General features: G+C 37.0%; 1 protein-coding gene across 3 annotated transcripts in view; it reads left to right on the forward strand.

Moving 5' to 3' along the window:
- Positions 1–16,425, forward strand: part of DROSHA (drosha ribonuclease III) — a 73,032-nt gene that overhangs the window by 11,029 nt on the left and 45,578 nt on the right. For all 3 annotated transcript variants that reach the window (XM_031059287.1, XM_031059286.1, XM_005423854.3), the window contains 7 exons: positions 2,054–2,134; positions 3,832–3,918; positions 4,020–4,106; positions 6,985–7,056; positions 8,607–8,688; positions 9,861–9,935; positions 13,252–13,421. In XM_031059287.1, coding sequence (XP_030915147.1) covers positions 2,054–2,134; positions 3,832–3,918; positions 4,020–4,106; positions 6,985–7,056; positions 8,607–8,688; positions 9,861–9,935; positions 13,252–13,421 — 654 coding nt within the window. The remainder of the gene's footprint in view (positions 1–2,053; positions 2,135–3,831; positions 3,919–4,019; positions 4,107–6,984; positions 7,057–8,606; positions 8,689–9,860; positions 9,936–13,251; positions 13,422–16,425) is intronic.

Below are 16,425 nucleotides of genomic sequence, written 5' to 3' on the forward strand. Positions count from 1 at the left end.
TGACTCTTGATTTTTCTTGAAAAGGCTAAAATCAATCATGGTGAGCCTGTCAGTGCTGTACTACTTCTGTGTAGATTTTATTTGAAAACAATTTATGAAGTTTTCATAGATATTTATCTGCTTTCTCTCAATAAATAAAACAGGAAGGATTGCCATGCACTCTGACATGTACAGGTACACCATCTGACTTGGATCTAGATTTGTGGGATGGATCTTCCCAACCCTTCAATCTGAGAAGCTTGTTTGTTAATTTGGATAATCTCCAGCAGTGCTGACAGTTGCCAGAAAATAAATTGTTAAATTCAGTACCACCACAGTGGCTTTTGCCTTACAAATGTGATGTGCTTGTTTGCATTGCTGTGTCGGTCAGAGAAGGCATTGCCTATATAAATTTGTGATCTCTCACCAACATTTTAACATCAATTCATGATGGCTCTCTGCAATCTCTGCATTTTTTTTTTCTATAAGCAGTGTTGTTAGGGACAAGATAGATATGTATCTGATTGCTTCTCAAGTCTTGGGCTTTACAAGTGCTTCACATCTCTCTCAGTTTTGGCCTGTGCATTTGAAATAACAGAGGCTGTGTTTGTGCAGAACAGTTCTAAGAATTAAGGATGAGATTTTCAAAAATACATGATGATTATTTAAATAGCCTCATTGGATGCTGAGTTTTGGAGCACTGATGAGCAATTAGATGTTGACTGCTTTGTTAATTCTCTTCTGTCTTGTTGCTGTACAAGCCAGTGAGAAAGTTTGCCTCTGCCTATGAGCATGACTCTTATTTCTTTAAACCTGTTCTTTCCTCGAGGGTCTCGGAGTATGGGAAAGACTGTGGGAACAGCAGGCTGTCACATCACTCCATTGTTAAGATTGTGTGATTAAGTTTCCAAAGGAGTAGGGAAGTGTCCTCCTTCTTATGTTCCTTTGCACATATGCATTGTGCCAGTCTGAAGAAACTGAGGTTAACATCAAAACTTAAAGGTTGTGTCCCTATTCCAGCTGCCTAAAGCTAACAATGACAGTGGTTTTGTGATTCTTGCTTCCTGTGGTATCTTCACATTGTATCTAACATGCGATGGTGCCATTTAGCCCCACCGTGGATGCTGTGTGATGATGCCATTTAGCCCCACCGTGGATGCTGTTTATGTTTTCAAATTACTTGTAATAGCATGGAAAGTTCTGCTGTTTTTTCTATTGCATTGCAAGTTTATTGTTTGTTTGGTTGGTTTTTTTTCTCCAAGGCTAAAAGAAGTTTAACTTCTTGGATTCAGGCTTTGATTAAAAACTGGGGTTGGGAACTTAATTTGTTTTTCTGGTTTGTTACTGGGCTTCTTATGTTAGATTTCTGCAATGAGCATAACGTAAGAGCAGAAAGCTTAAGCCTGTTGCAGTAGTTGATAGTCTGCATTGATCTTTGTCATGAAAGTGAAAAGAAGGACACCAGCTTTATGATGTATTGCATTGGCCCTTTCTGGTATAGGCACTTGATGCACCCATACAGAATACTCTAGTGAGTATTTTTTCCCCTTTTATCTTTTCTACTGATCTATTGACAGGATGTATTTGAAGTGTTCCCATCAGTTCTTTAAAGTACCAAGTAAAATATTTGAATGGCCTGCATTTTAGAGGAGAGCCTTGTTCCATGGCAGAGGGCTTAGTTGAGGATGGGTTTTTCCATCAGAGAACTCAGTGGACCTGTTTGAATATGAAATATTCATGTAAATATTGACACATGCATGTTTAGGATCTGAATTTTATTTTAGGCAGTCGGCATGCTCTTTGTGTATAGAAGCAATGGAAAAGAGGTATATTATAGCAGGGTGGTAGAATTCTGCTGAGAATGTTTTTCCATCTTGTGCTTCTGAAACAGTGATGAAGTTCTGATGCTGCTGTGCATTAGTCCACAGTGTTTTTGGTTTTATTGGCTTAAGAACATCCACTTAATCTAAGCATGACAGGCTTTTAGAAGCATCAGCACTCAGGGTATTAAAACCAACATACTTTTCCAAAACCACTTTTCAATAAAACCAGAATCCTATTTTGTTTTTGACAGATGAATGATGGACCTCTGTGCAAATGCAGTGCTAAAGCCCGGCGAACAGGAATAAGACATGGCATTTATCCTGGCGAAGAGGTATTAGTAATTCTAAGGATTGCAATTATGAATACAAACTTGCAGCTGTATATTCCTACTTGGGTTGATTTGAGGGGGTTTTCCCATGATTTATGGGCTGAGTGAAAAAAACCTCTTATGCAGCTTCAAATCACTTAGTTTCATAACCTCATATTTGTAATACAATACTGGTAATGAAATCCTCCTGGAAATAAAGAAAACTTTTGCCTGTGTTTAGTTTTAGGATTGTTTGGGTTCTTTTTTTTAAGTTTCTGAAACACGATTGTGTTAATAGAAAAGAATTGTGATCAAAGATCTGCTATCTTCAAGTGGATGAATGTGTTGTGAGGGGCCCACTTTGTGAAGTGATTGCTTTAAAAGAAAAGCAAATAGTAATTCTGCTGCTGAAAGAAGCAGAAGGCTTGTCAGGAGGCAGTCTTGCCTTAGCACGTAGGCTTTACTGCTTATCTTCATACTTTTTCTTGAAAAATCTTATTTTTCAGTTGGCCTTCTTACGTATATTTACTGAAACAATTGTTTATTTATCTGCAGTTAAGGACTTACGAACATGTCTGTGAATTGAGTTCAGAAAATTCACTTTGGTCTGAAGCTTACTATAAATTTCTCCAGTTCAGGATCATCTATTCTTCCCCATGTTTGCATCTAGGGTTCTTGCAGAAAAGGAACAAAATTTAGGAGGAGAAAACTACTATATATAAAACTTGCTGCATGAAGGCAGCTGCTCCCTGGAACAGTGCCATCTGAGAATCCCAGGTTTCACAAAATCTCCTTGGATGTAATGCTTTTCACAGTGTCCTGTAGGTGGAACTGCCTACTTTTGAACTAGCTTGTTTGCAGCTGCCTTGTCACAGCTGTGAGAAGCTTATTTTGGGGCTGAAGAACCACCTTCCTTACTGCCAGAGCAGTGTAGTGGTGTAGCTGTATTGTCATTGCCACAGGCCAGCTTTTGTCCTGCAATTCAGAAGAGTACCCTGCTCACTGCAGTGGTTTTATTCTTTTTCCCAGATTATTCCAAACAGGCTGGTGGTAGCCTCTGAACTGCAGTGAGTTGTATGTAGGGCATATGAAACAGTGGTTTTGTCTGACTGTTGAGGGGTTTAGGTCTTTACACAGAACTGCTTCAGAACAAGCTGGAAGGAAACATGAAATCACAGGTGTCTGGCTGCCTTTGGATCTCAAAGTCAAGCATTACAACCTGGGAGATAAGAGAGCGGTGTTACCAGTACCGCTTCTGTGATGATCAACTAATCCCTTCTCTTCAGGCCTCAGATTTCCCCCAGGCAAATGAGCAGATACCTGTCTATCTTGATGATGTACTTTGAGATCTTCTCATGTGATGTCCAGGCTCCTCTTTGTGAGCTTTTAAAATGCATTTCCTGAAACAGATTTATATAAGAGAGGAAATCAGTCTGGAATGTAAACAGCTAACTGTTGTGTATAAGAGAGATGGAGAGTTAAATGCAAAATGAAAAAACAAAGCCCCATTTTGCTTTTGAATAGCTTTAAAAATATTTCTTAATGTGAAAATGGAAATAAGGCCACACTTTCTTCCTTCCCAGAATGCTTAATTATGACTACCTGCTTTTATTTAATTTTTCCTAATGCATATTTCATGGTTATTAGAAATGCTTTATTCTGTCTTTTAATCTAAATTTGCCTTGACTCTACACATAATTCTACTTATCTCTTTCTTTAAGCCCATTAAACCATGTCGTCCCATGACCAACAATGCTGGAAGACTGTACCACTACCGAATTACTGTGTCACCTCCCACAAATTTCTTAGTAAGTACTTTATAAATAATTCAAACTCTGATTTTGTTTTCTGTGTCAAAAGTCATACTGCTTTTTGCTTACTCCCTGGTGGTTTTGTTTGCTTTCTTAAGACAGACAGACCTACTGTTATTGAGTATGATGACCATGAGTATATCTTTGAAGGGTTCTCCATGTTTGCACATGCCCCGCTTACAAACGTAAGTATGGTCATTGCTGCATACTTTTAAGTTTCATACAGGGTATTTCTTTAGAAGGTGCTCGTTCTGCCCTGAAGCAAAACATCTCTCAAACAACAATACATGTATGCTACAAACATCTTACCAGCACTGGGCACAGGGGAAAGATAGTTGTGCTAATGAATCTCAGGTTTTGTCTTGACTGATTGTAGTAGGCAGCGTCTTTGAACTGTGACTGAAGCTGTGATGTGCATCGAAGTAATGTTTTTATGTGTTTCACAGTTTGGAAGCGAATTAAACCATGGAAGAACTTTTCAAGACTACTAATTGGATTTAAATTGGCTGAGTGGGTTTACTAAGTTGGCAAAGTTTAAAAAATAGCAATAACAACAAAAAAAGCTTTTCCTTTTAAGTGACAAATGAATTTTTTCAGAGATCCACTCTAAAGGATTTTCTCTCTTAAAATTTACCTAGATGTATCCAATACTATCCAATACCTCGATGTAGCAGTTGTTCAGCTTCTTCAGGATCTAGCAAGTTACAATTTTTAGTAAAAGTTATAGATATGTACAGGTGTTTAATTTTGTCTTTTGAAAGCACATCTAACAAAGAAAGCACATGATTGGTACCTGACTGCCTTGCTTTTACAGTATAAGCTGAGTTAGCCAAACATGAATGGAAAAGATGCAGATTCTTAATTTCAGTACAGTTGAAGATTTTTTTGTTATCTTGGTAATTTCAAGGTTTTGTCAAAAAGTTCAGTGTGTGTTAGTTTCTATGGTTTTTATACCTATTACTAGCTACTTCACCAGTGCCACAACTCAGTGGATGGTTGTCAACACAGGATGGAACATACATAATGGATATGACAACACTTCACTTCTGGTGGTCAGGAGAAGGGAATCTTGTTGAGAAGTCAGTGAGAGAGTGGAGTTCAGCCTCTGGCAGGGCAATGGGAAGCACTGCTACCCAGTAGCATTAACTCAGCCTTGGGGTTCAAGGCAAATTTTTCTCAAGGCTTTATGTTTTCACTTTGCAAGTGAGCAAAAAGGAACAGTTTTGTTTTACTCACATTAAATAATAAAGATACCCCCTTATGTTTAAAATTTTTGTGTCTACTCTGTGACAGGAAGGGAGAGAGTTATGGAAATCATCAATATACAGGCAACAAGGAAAAATCTTCTTTGATATGAGTAGTTGGTGAAGCTGTTAAGCTTACTGTAAAATGCATGTTTACATGTACTTCCAGGTAGGGGAAGTGATCAGCTACAAATGATTCTTTTTGACAGAGTTGAATACAAAGCCACGCTGTGGTGCCAATTCCTGTTAATAACAGATATACAGCCCTTTGGAAGGAATCCCTTGATGTGATGAGATGATTTTGGCATACATCATAAAACCTGCTCTTTGAAGGACACTTCAGAACATATTTGGTAAAATGGAGGTAGCAAAAGGTAGTAAAAATAGAGAGCTGAACACCAACATCAATATCTGCAGTATGTAATCTTAAGTTTGCATAATTAGGATTATTACTGAATTACTACTGTTATTACTGAGTAATAATTGAGAAGCTCAAGTATTAGGGAAAATGGTTAGTGCAGTCTTAGAAAAAATTATTTTCATGTTATAAATACCAAACCAATTTTATAGTACCAACCATGTGCTCCTTTAATGTGTATTTGCTTGTGTACATGGAACTCCAGTTCAAGGAGATCTTAGTTGTGGTCACTTCTCTAAAGTATTCAGCTTCTAGTTTAAATTATGTGTTAGGAAGTAAGTAAACAATCTCTGAGCTTTTTTTTAAGTCTCACTGATTTAAGTGTGCAAGGTTTTCATCTGCTCAGATTCTAAATGGTATATTTAGCTTCCAAGGTTTTGGGAGGGTTTTGTATTCACATTTAATACTGTATCAAATCATAAGAAATGCAGTTTTGTTTGGTGCAGTTTTGTAATTTATCAATCTATCAATAGATTTTTTGTAGATATCAATAGATTTTTGTAGACAAAATAGTCTAATGTTTGACAGTGGTCTGTAAGAAGATGCAAGCAGAATATTGCACTTAAGAGATGTACATTTATTTCATTGCAACCCCAGCACTGTTCAGATATTTGTGTGGTTATAAAGGAAAAATAACCTTGGGTTGCTTCACTTTCACAGATCATGGAATTGTTCTAACATTGTTTCATACCTTTGAGGCCAGTGAGTAGTAAAATATGGTAAGAGCTGTAGATGTGTAAGGGAAAATCAGGCATTTTTGTAGTCTTTTAGGAATTTAGCTTTTTTTCTCAGAAAATCCCATTAAAAATGAAACACCTTCAGCAAATTATGGACTGTAAAAAGGTTTAAAAAAGAATTAAATGTTTGTCTTGCTAGCTAGTCAGATGAAGTTGAGAATATTTATGGCACGAATTTAGTATAAAACTGCAATTTATTCCTAAGCTATAGCATTTGACTTAAAACTGCATTTTAAGACAGTACAGCTGACACAACTGGCAGTGTGCTGAAAACACCTTGCTTTCAGGTCATTCTGTCAATCTGACATGCTGTGTCACAAATAAATTCACTTGCAAATGTCCAATTGAAAGAAGATAGAGGTTTACTGAGGTTTACAGGTGTACTTTTTCTCCTAAAGAAAATTCCATCTCCAGTAGATGGCATTATTTAACTTTCCTTCACCATCCCTCCTGTCAGCACTGTGTTTTATTATTGATGTGGAGCCTGGAGCTGGTACTCCCTTTACACATGCTTGTGTTCTTGTCTTTGCATGATCCCCCAGAGCAGCTGTTTTAGTAAGGGCCCTTTTCAGCAGACAGTAGTACCTTTGCATACAAAATTGTGTTAACAATACATTTGATGCTGTATAGTTTTTAATGCTGAAAATTTTCTCTTTTCTTCCAGATTCCTCTATGCAAAGTAATCAGGTTTAACATTGACTATACAATTCATTTCATTGAGGAGATGATGCCTGAGGTAAGATGGAAAATTAGTCTAAAAGTCAGAGTAGGTTATGAGTTGTTGGTATGTTTCATGGATTAAACTCTTTAGTGTCCCACCTTGTGAGATCTTAAGAGACTGTCTCTGTTCTGAGCGAGTGACAAACAGAACTTGAATTTATAGGTATTAGCATAAATCCAACTACCTTAAATTAAAACAATTAAAATCAAACAATAAGTGCTTATATCATAGGTTCCTTTCAAGTTATATGCAATATCTGTAAATTGAAGTAGGCATTACCCTTCTCTTACATCTGACAAAAATAAGGCATGTGGAGGTACTCCTTTGCCAGGACCGCATAAGACAATGGCGGAGCTGAAACTTAATCAGAAGTTTGAAGTGCTGAAGATTGCTTATCAGTACTTAATATAAGCTGTTGCCAAAACAAATTTCCTGTGGATACAAACAAAGTGCATTGAGTTCATAATCTGTTTGTGGAGGGGTTTTTTATTACTAATTAATGCCTGGTGGAGCCAGTTTGTGAAGTAAGTTGCTGCAGTGGAACAGTGTGTATAGGTACAGAAGCACCCCTGCATATTAACTACGAAGATTGGATCAGTATTTAATTTAGTCATATATATTTATATTTTTCTTTCTAGTTATCTCCTTTTCTGTTGCTCAGTGGCATCTAAATTTGTGCAACAGTCCTGAAAAGCCTCAGAAAGAATAATGTGATCAAAGCAATTAATTTCTTGATAATGAATGTACTGTGTTGTCTGCAGATCTTGAACTGAAACAACAAATGGCCACCAAGCAAAATAGGGAAGTTACCATTTGGGAGGGCTTCTGGGTAAATGGTTACAGCATTATTTGCAGACTATCTTTACTCATGATTTTTGAAAGAGATTGTGGTGTTGAGTTTGGAATTTATGGCCGATATCATACATGCGCAATTTATATCAATCTGGCCTGATTCTGTTTGGTCACGAAAGTTTATATGTTCGTCTGCTGAAGGAGCCACTTCTTCACTTGATGAATAGAATCTGGTTTTGGGGGTTTTTTCCCCATTTCATCTTTTTTCTTTTTCTTCTGTTGGCTATTTAGGTAATAATCTTTAATTTGTGTTGTACTCATACTTGCTATGGAAGTGATCCATAGCACATCATACCACAGATCGTGACTTATAAATGTTTATTATGAACATGTGGGAAAAAGTGAACTATGATAAAGAATATTTCTCAGAAATGTGTCATCTGCTTAGCTTGCTTAGGTGGCAATAGTTTTAGTGCTTGGCAGATTATTGCAGATTTATAATTTTTGCCTGTACTGTTGATTTGGACATTGAGTGAAAAGGGTTCTATACCATTCTTTCTTGACAATACTTTCTTGAAGAGACCACTGTGCTACATTAGATTAGATGATCACAAGTATATCAATACTGTTTCCAGAACCCAGTATCTAGTGGTTGGCAGATATGAAGACACTGGTTTTTTTTCATTGTGTTGTATTTAACTATATATGAATGGCATTATTTGTATTACAGTATTATATATTTATAGTTTTATTCTGTTTTTTTGTTTCTCCAGAATTTTTGTGTGAGAGGCCTTGAACTGTTCTCTTCATATCTATTCAAAGATATTTTGGAATTGTATGACTGGAATCTTAAAGGTAGTGTTCTCTTTGAGAGGGTCCTCAAAATAGCAATGTAACTGTTGTTTTCCATGAGAGGGACAAACTTCATCTACTCTTCAAGAAGATGAAATTAGAGCTCAGTAGTGTGAGCTGTAGCAATGAAAATGCACTGACTTGTCACTGTATTCTCACAAATAAAACTGAATCTCTGCCTTGATCCAGAACTTTTATATTTAATCAAACAGTAAATATTACTGTAAATTTAATATTACAGAGTATCATGTGCATGGTATTTTGAAAGTCAAGGTGTCAGGTAGAGTATTCTCTTATTTTACAAGCTAACAACAAGTTGCTCATACAGTATTTTCCTGCTGTCAACTCAGAAAGCAGTGTCATACAGACAGCTGTGGAGAGTTAAGGTTATCATTATAGCTGAATGTTTGTGTCTTTTGACAAGATGAAAATGCTTCTTTCTGCGAAGACCGCAACAAAGGAGGATGGTCTAAAAGAGAAATGAGGGTATTAGAGGAATTGCATTTCAGTATCTGTAGGGTGACTTGACTTTGTCTGTGGAGTTGCAGTCTGCACTTTATGTAGTTAAGCCAAAGAGCACACAGGTTTAATAGATTTTGTGCAGCCTTTGGTTTGATACTAAATATATTCTAGTATCAGTATTGTCTTTCCTGTCACTGCTTCTGATTGTTCATTCTTTTTTTAGCACCAGGTACTTACAGGTTTAGTTTTTATTTTCTTGCAAAGCTTGATAAAATGAATAGGAAAGTAAAAAAAACCAAAACCTCACAAAACAGTACTGTGGAAATTTCCATGTTCCCGTTGTTACGGTGAACAAAAACCACCTCACTAATTGGAGGAGATAAACTCATGCTTGTACCTGTAAGGCTTAAGTATAATAATTAATTGATTATATAAACCAACCTTTTTCTCTTACTGTTTTATTTAAAAGTAGTGGGTTTTTTGTTAGGTTCTTATTATTTTTAAATTATTTAGATTTCCTTTAAATTGTGTGAAAGCTTTCATTACAAGTTGGTTCTCTGTTCTTTTTTTTTTTGTTACTTTTTGGATTGAAACTTTAACCCTATCAAATGTAATCACCATTCATTGATTTTATCTGCAGCCAAGTTGCCTCTGTTCTCGTTTTGCAAATACATTTCTGTTCATAAATTTTCTGTATTTTTTTCGTATTTAAGGTCCTTCACTTGAAAATGATTCTATTTCCTGTCCCAGATACCACTTCATGCCGCGGTTTGTGAGATTTCTCCCAGGTAACCTTTGTATTATATAGCTTTATACTAATCAGATCTAAAAATCATATAAAATAACCAAAAACAAAACAGAAAACAACCCTATCCCCCAGAAGAAAAACCTCCACAAAAAAACCTTTACTGCAAGTCAAATAGTTCAGTCAATGCAGAGATCTGGTGCTTCTACCTGAAGTCTTTAGTGCTTGCTGGCAGTGTGGATGGTTTGCTCAGAACTGGAATTCAGATGGACAGGCTAAGTCTTGCTTCCAGCTTTTGTGTCTGTAGTCATTTTAGGCAGTACTGGGTCCTCCTTGGTGTGCTCTGTGATGGAGCTGTGACATTTGAGGAGTGCTGTTATCTAATCTTGCACATTTCATGTGGCCCCAGCTCTTCAGGGTACCATGTGGTTGGATTACAATTCTTGATGAGCAAGGGTCAGCACCATTGACACCCCTGAGCACTTGTTTTCTGATAGTTTCTTTATCCTAATGCAAGCTTAGTCCTTGTAGCAAACAGTGAAAGACAAAAGCCATCATTCCAATGCAGTTCAACCCTGGCCTGCCAGCCAAGGACAATGTGGAGCATTGCGCTCATTTTGAGGGAATGGCTTACGTAACACGTCCTAAGACGCCAGGACAGACTTTCAGTTGATGTAAATGTCATAACTCCATTGAAAATGTCCTGCTGAGATCCTGCCAGTGATTGCTCCAGGAGGGTTGTGTGGACAGAAGGATGTGTTTCAGCTGTGGTATTTAGGGTGCAGATGAAATAAGGAACAACGTTCATCAAGAGGGCTGTGACCTGGAGGTGCTTTCTGGTCTGGGCTTTGAAATTTTATTGGGATATTAATTATAGCTGGTGCACAATGAGTTTTGGCTTGTTACTGTGGAGAGTACTGATGGCTAGATGACTATTTCTAATTGTTGTTCCTTCCTGGATACACAGTACTCAATCAGAAGCAAAGCTCTGAGGCTTGCCAGCAAACATTGATTTGGTTTTGCTGAAGCAATTTACGAAATACGCCATCAAGCCACATGTGGCTGATTAACTTGACCTCATCACAAAATGAGAACAAGTTTGTCCTGCCTAGTTTGTGTAGCTTGAGGGTGCTTTCCTGTTCAGGGTTTTTATATTCCGATGTATTTTTTTTTAGTTTTAGATTAGAAGTTAGCGCTTTCTGTGCTGTTGGGTTGTTTACTGATAGGGAGAGATAAGTCTCTGTAATATGTATTCCTGTGTATGTGTGCTGCTTTTTCTTTAAGGTCCCCAGCCTTCTAACTCTTTGTAAAAAATGTCTTTTTCCTGATATTTCTGCATATATAGTTGCCTTTTAGCATCTTTTTTGACAGTTTTTTTTTTAATCAAGCTTTCATTTTTTCTTGATTATTTTTTGAAGTATCCTTGAAGATTTTTAATTTTCAGAGACTGGGAATCTATTTCCTTCAGGTATGTTTGCAGAACACTTCCTAAGTCTAATCAAAGAAGATGTTGGTGCATCAGATCTCCACACATCCATCAGCTCTCTCTTTAAAGATAGGAATGAATTGCTGATTTCCCATCCCTTTTACTTTTTCTTTCTTAGTTTCTAACATTGTCCAAAAATAATGAGGTTTGGGATGTCAGGTTTTCTATGTGGATTTACTTAGAGACAGGCCTTGGAGTAGCTCTGACCTAGTCATATCTGGTTTACTGAGATGCACAGCATGCAGAACAGTTGCTGTATTGTATTCATTTTCATAGGTTTTTATGATGATAAATATATTCAGAGAAGAAAATCCTAGAAAAAACACATTTGAGGTCCCAAGTACTGCATATTCTGATTTAGAAAGAGTCTCTGACTTTCACTTGGCACAGCCATCTATAGCAACCTGTATATAATCTTCCATGGGTAAGAATACACTTATATATTGTAGTGGTTGGTGGATGGGGGCTACTCTTGCATAAGAGTATAATCCAGTTGTTGACAAAGAACAGTCTTGGAAGTGGAGTCCCTCTTTAATTTGAAGGGAAACTTTACACATTTAAAAATCTGTTCCTGTAGCTATTTAGAAGTATTTTCTGTTTCCAGTGAGGTTTGGGGTGTATTTTGCCCACTTAAGATTCCATCTTGGAGTTTGGGTGAGTTAGCTGTTCTGAGAGGCCAAGTTACACCATTGCCCGTCATCATGTCCATACAGTAGTGCTGTAGTCCCAGCAGAAGTAAGAGAGCGCCTTGGTTCCTCACGTACCTTGTAGAGGACATCATCTTACCCAGTGTGCTGTTGTGCAGCAGCTCTGCAAGGCTTTTCCATCGTGCCTGGGATCACACTCCTTGTGCTGTGGTGTCATCCCCCATATTGCTCTAAGGTTTTACTCCTGGTTTGTCACCGTTTCTCTTTTGTGGGTGTAGTGATAGAGAGAACATAGTGGCTGGAATAGATTGTGTCTGCTCCTTGAGGGAGGGAAATCAGCATTTGTGTTCTGTGGGGCTGAAACTCAAAGATTCTTCCATACCTGCAAATTAGCACTGTTATTAAAGGAGGGAATTAGAGAGATATATGTCAAAATTGAAGCAGTGTGGGAACATGCAGTGACTTTACTGACATGAGCAGACTTACTGGATTTGAATAGTCAGTGATATGAGTGATCACTGAGTGGTGATTTGTCAGAACCATCACTCACCTTCCCTGTTTGCATATTCACATCTATACCTGGCTACCTGAAGCCAGGCAGATTATGGTGTCTTCTTTTATTACAAGCAGCCTTTGCTGTGCATTTTTCCCGGGGACTCGGAGGTATTAAGTAATTTTCACATGCCCTTGATTCATTTAGTGACAGAAGACAGCATGAGGCTCTTTAGTCTTCATTACTGCAGTTATGGCATGCTAGCACTACAGATGAGTTTAAAGTGCAGGGATAGCTTACTACATTCATCCAGAAGTATCCTGTAAAATTTTGAGTGTACTTAAAAAAAGCTGCCTAACACCTAAAGGCTTTTTAACTGCTGTTGTGAAAAGAATGATAAAATTGTGAAAAGGAAGGTATAACTGGACAGCATTTCTGATTGTTCTGCTTACTCATTTTAAAGTTTATTTAGGCAAGTTAGGAACTTCAAGTTTACAGTACGATGGAACTGTTACTCTTGCCACCATTACTGTTACTGCTTTAGTTTGGCAATTATGTTTATGTGTGAGCAGTATTCCATCAGTAAAACATTTGCCTTCATATTTGTCAAATCATATAAGCATTTTGCATTTTATTTTGTTCATGAAAATGCTTTGTGTTCTGCATATTTTCTTTTATGCTTATGCTTTAGGAATGAATCTCTAAAATGTGCTTTTTTATTTATGGTTTTAAGATGGAGGAAAAGAAGTACTCTCAATGCATCAGATTCTTCTCTACTTGTTACGATGCAGTAAAGCTCTGGTGCCTGAAGAGGAGATTGCTAACATGCTTCAGTGGGAAGAACTGGAATGGCAGAAATATGCAGAAGAATGCAAAGGGATGATCGTTACCAGCCCTGGCATGGTAGAACAAATAAATAATTTTTTGGTTTTTTGAACAATCCAGTGATATGTACATGTCTTCTTTCAGAGAGTTTGTTACAGGCTAAAATAGAGCAGGAAAAGGTGACCAGTGGCAGTTGCAGATTGCAATAAGAACAATTTATTGACTGGTTCCAACCCTGAATTGTCCCCTCTGCTGCTGTACTAAAGGGTGTATTTTCAGATGGGCGCTGTTTCAATGTGCATGCTAAAAGGAAGAGCTATATTTTATGTGTGTGAAACTTTCCTGTTTTCTCAGACAGTCTTTAGGTGCATGATCTCATTCTCTTTTCCCAGACACAGCACCAGAGAAATAGTAACTATTTGCTATTTACTTTCCTCTTCCTCTTTTGACCCTTTATTGACCGCTCTGTTTAATGTGTGCTGTCCAAACATTGGCTTGAATATGGAAAAGGTGTTTTCTGCCCATGTAGTTTTTTCCACGTTGTTTCTGTGCTGCTCTCATTCACACTGAGGAACTTTGTGTACGTTAATTAATGCATGTAATAATTTTCAGTACCTAGTTTGAAACCCCTGTGGCCTTATTATTTTTGGAACAATTGGTATTTTAAAGCATTTCTTTTCTGAACACAGCTCCTTTCAACTCCGGCGTGTATGTGAATTCAGCCCATTATTCTTTTAAGAAATGTGGGTCACAAGAATAGATGAATGTCCACTAAAAAACTGCAGGATTGTATTTGTATAGTTTGCAAAAGAGTATCTTAGAGGCATATTTTGGACCTAATATTGAGACTGACGCAGCTTTGTCAGTAGTAATACCTTTCTTTTTCTGACTTCGTTCTCCTCCTTTGCTCATAGCACAAATTCTTAGTTTCTGAAGAAAAAGTGTAACTTGGTACCATGCCTGAGAAGGAATCTAGTTTTTCAACTGAAAAACCTGTCCCCAAACTTCAGCCAGGATGACATGCTAAATACATTTTTCCAGTTCACATTTTTAAGTATGGCATCATGACATTAGTAAACTACTTAATAAGCTAATAATAACTTGGGTCAGATTATTTTCCCCCTGATTTCATTCTAAGTGAAGTAAAACTTTTGAAACAACAAGAAAATTAGGCTGTTTCTGGAAACATGAGATACAAAAATACACGTGAACTCTCACTATGGAAAAATCTACCTCAGCTGCCTTAAATGGTTGCTAAACCAGAATCCCATAATAGAAATTGTTAGAAAACCTGAATAGCCTTAACTTGCCTTTGATTTCTTTGATACAATGTACAAGCCTGTCCGCAAGTTGTCAGTGTCTGAATGCTATGCACTGACATAACTTCAGTTATTTTGCTGAAGATATGCTGATTTCAGCTAGCTGGAAACTCCCTTTTTTGTTTAGCATGGAGGAACGCATATGTGTTCCTTGCTTGTGTCACAGAACTCAAAGTGTCTGTATGTACAAAGCAGTGTGATTTGTGAGCTGTGGTGTTAATTCTGAGGTCCTGTATGATTTTTTACTGGCAAATCTTGCATTCTACAAGGCAGCGTCTTTAAAGACGTGTGGACATCAAAATGTGTAAGCATAAAAGAAATCTGTAGCGCTTTGAAATGTCATGTTATAATGGCATCACTAGAACGTGTCTTTTCTCTCAAGATTGCAATGACATTCTTCTTAGTTTGTGGATTTTTCCTGTACATTGCAGCATACTGGACTGATTATGAATGTAAGTGAAAAACAGAGTATGAAACTATTACCTGCATTTTACAGCATTAGAAGATAAAACAGTTCTGTTGGAGAGACAATATGAAACTGTTTTAGAAAATGACAGCTCTTCAATTCAATTCCATCCACTTGAAACAACAAAGTAAAAACATTGAATTTTGTTTTGTTGCACAGCATTTCTTCAGAAATAATAATTCCTCTTGTGATCAAATCTAGGTTTTATGTGTGTGTTTTTTTTTTTTTTCAGTGTGAGGTGTACATATGTGCAATGTAGAGAAGGGAAAAAACTTATAATAGGATATGAATCCCACTTAACTAACAGTATTTCAGCATTATTTAAAATTATTTTGCTTATTTATGCTGTTTCATTAGTTCAATGAAACTTTGTGTTGGAATAGATTTAGAAGTTCACAAATTTTAGTCATCTTTCACACTTCACTCTTCCTAAAATATTGATGGTTTTCTCACTACTATGTAGATATATGTATATATTAATATACTTCTGTACTGCATCTGCATGCTATTTCATGTTTTGTTCTAATGTCAGCAGAGCCTTGATTGATGAGATTTGGAGTAGGAAACAAAAATAACAGGCCTCTGTTCTGTTGGAATTTCTTTGGTTTTGATGTGACTTTAAAGGCAAGGTTGTGATTATTGGATAGTCTATCAAAGCACTTTTAAAAGAGCACAGGGATAAAGCTCTAGAAGAATAACATCTAATTTGCTTGCATCCTGTCTGCTGGTGTGCAATTTATACTCGATGTTTCTGTATGTTGCTGTTTGTTCATTTAACCTTCAGAAAGGGCACAGGAGAGGAGGCTGGTGTTCATGATGAAATAAAAAAGCATAACCCAGCTACACCCCTCTCATAGCTGTCAGTGAGGGAGCAGTTGTGATTAGGTCTTGGAGAAGTTCTTTTGTCCTGGTTGCTGTCAGCTGTCTGTGAACAGCTGTGTAACTGATTGACAACTGCAAGGCACTGTCATGGAAATGAAGAGGAATCTGGTTTTGAGTAGTCCTGAGGTCACACATTTAACACAGACCCTGCTACATGCATAGTGAAGGATGTGCTTTTTGCACTTATGAGTATTTCATTGCCTCTGTTGAAGTATCTAAATTGTGTCTATATTTTTTTAATTGCATTGAGTATAATTGGTATGTTGAATACAATTATTGTTTAATATTCTGTTAATTATATTTTGCTGACCTGGTTCTCAAAGGAGTGGTGTACAAGGCTTTTTTTTTTTTTAAGGGGTACAGAGTTGGGAGAATTTCCTCAATTTAATATTAAGAGTAGGAATAACCAACAAAC

This window comes from Geospiza fortis, unplaced genomic scaffold, assembly GCF_000277835.1.
Source record: "Geospiza fortis unplaced genomic scaffold, GeoFor_1.0 scaffold58, whole genome shotgun sequence".
Classification (NCBI taxonomy): Eukaryota; Metazoa; Chordata; class Aves; order Passeriformes; family Thraupidae; genus Geospiza; species Geospiza fortis.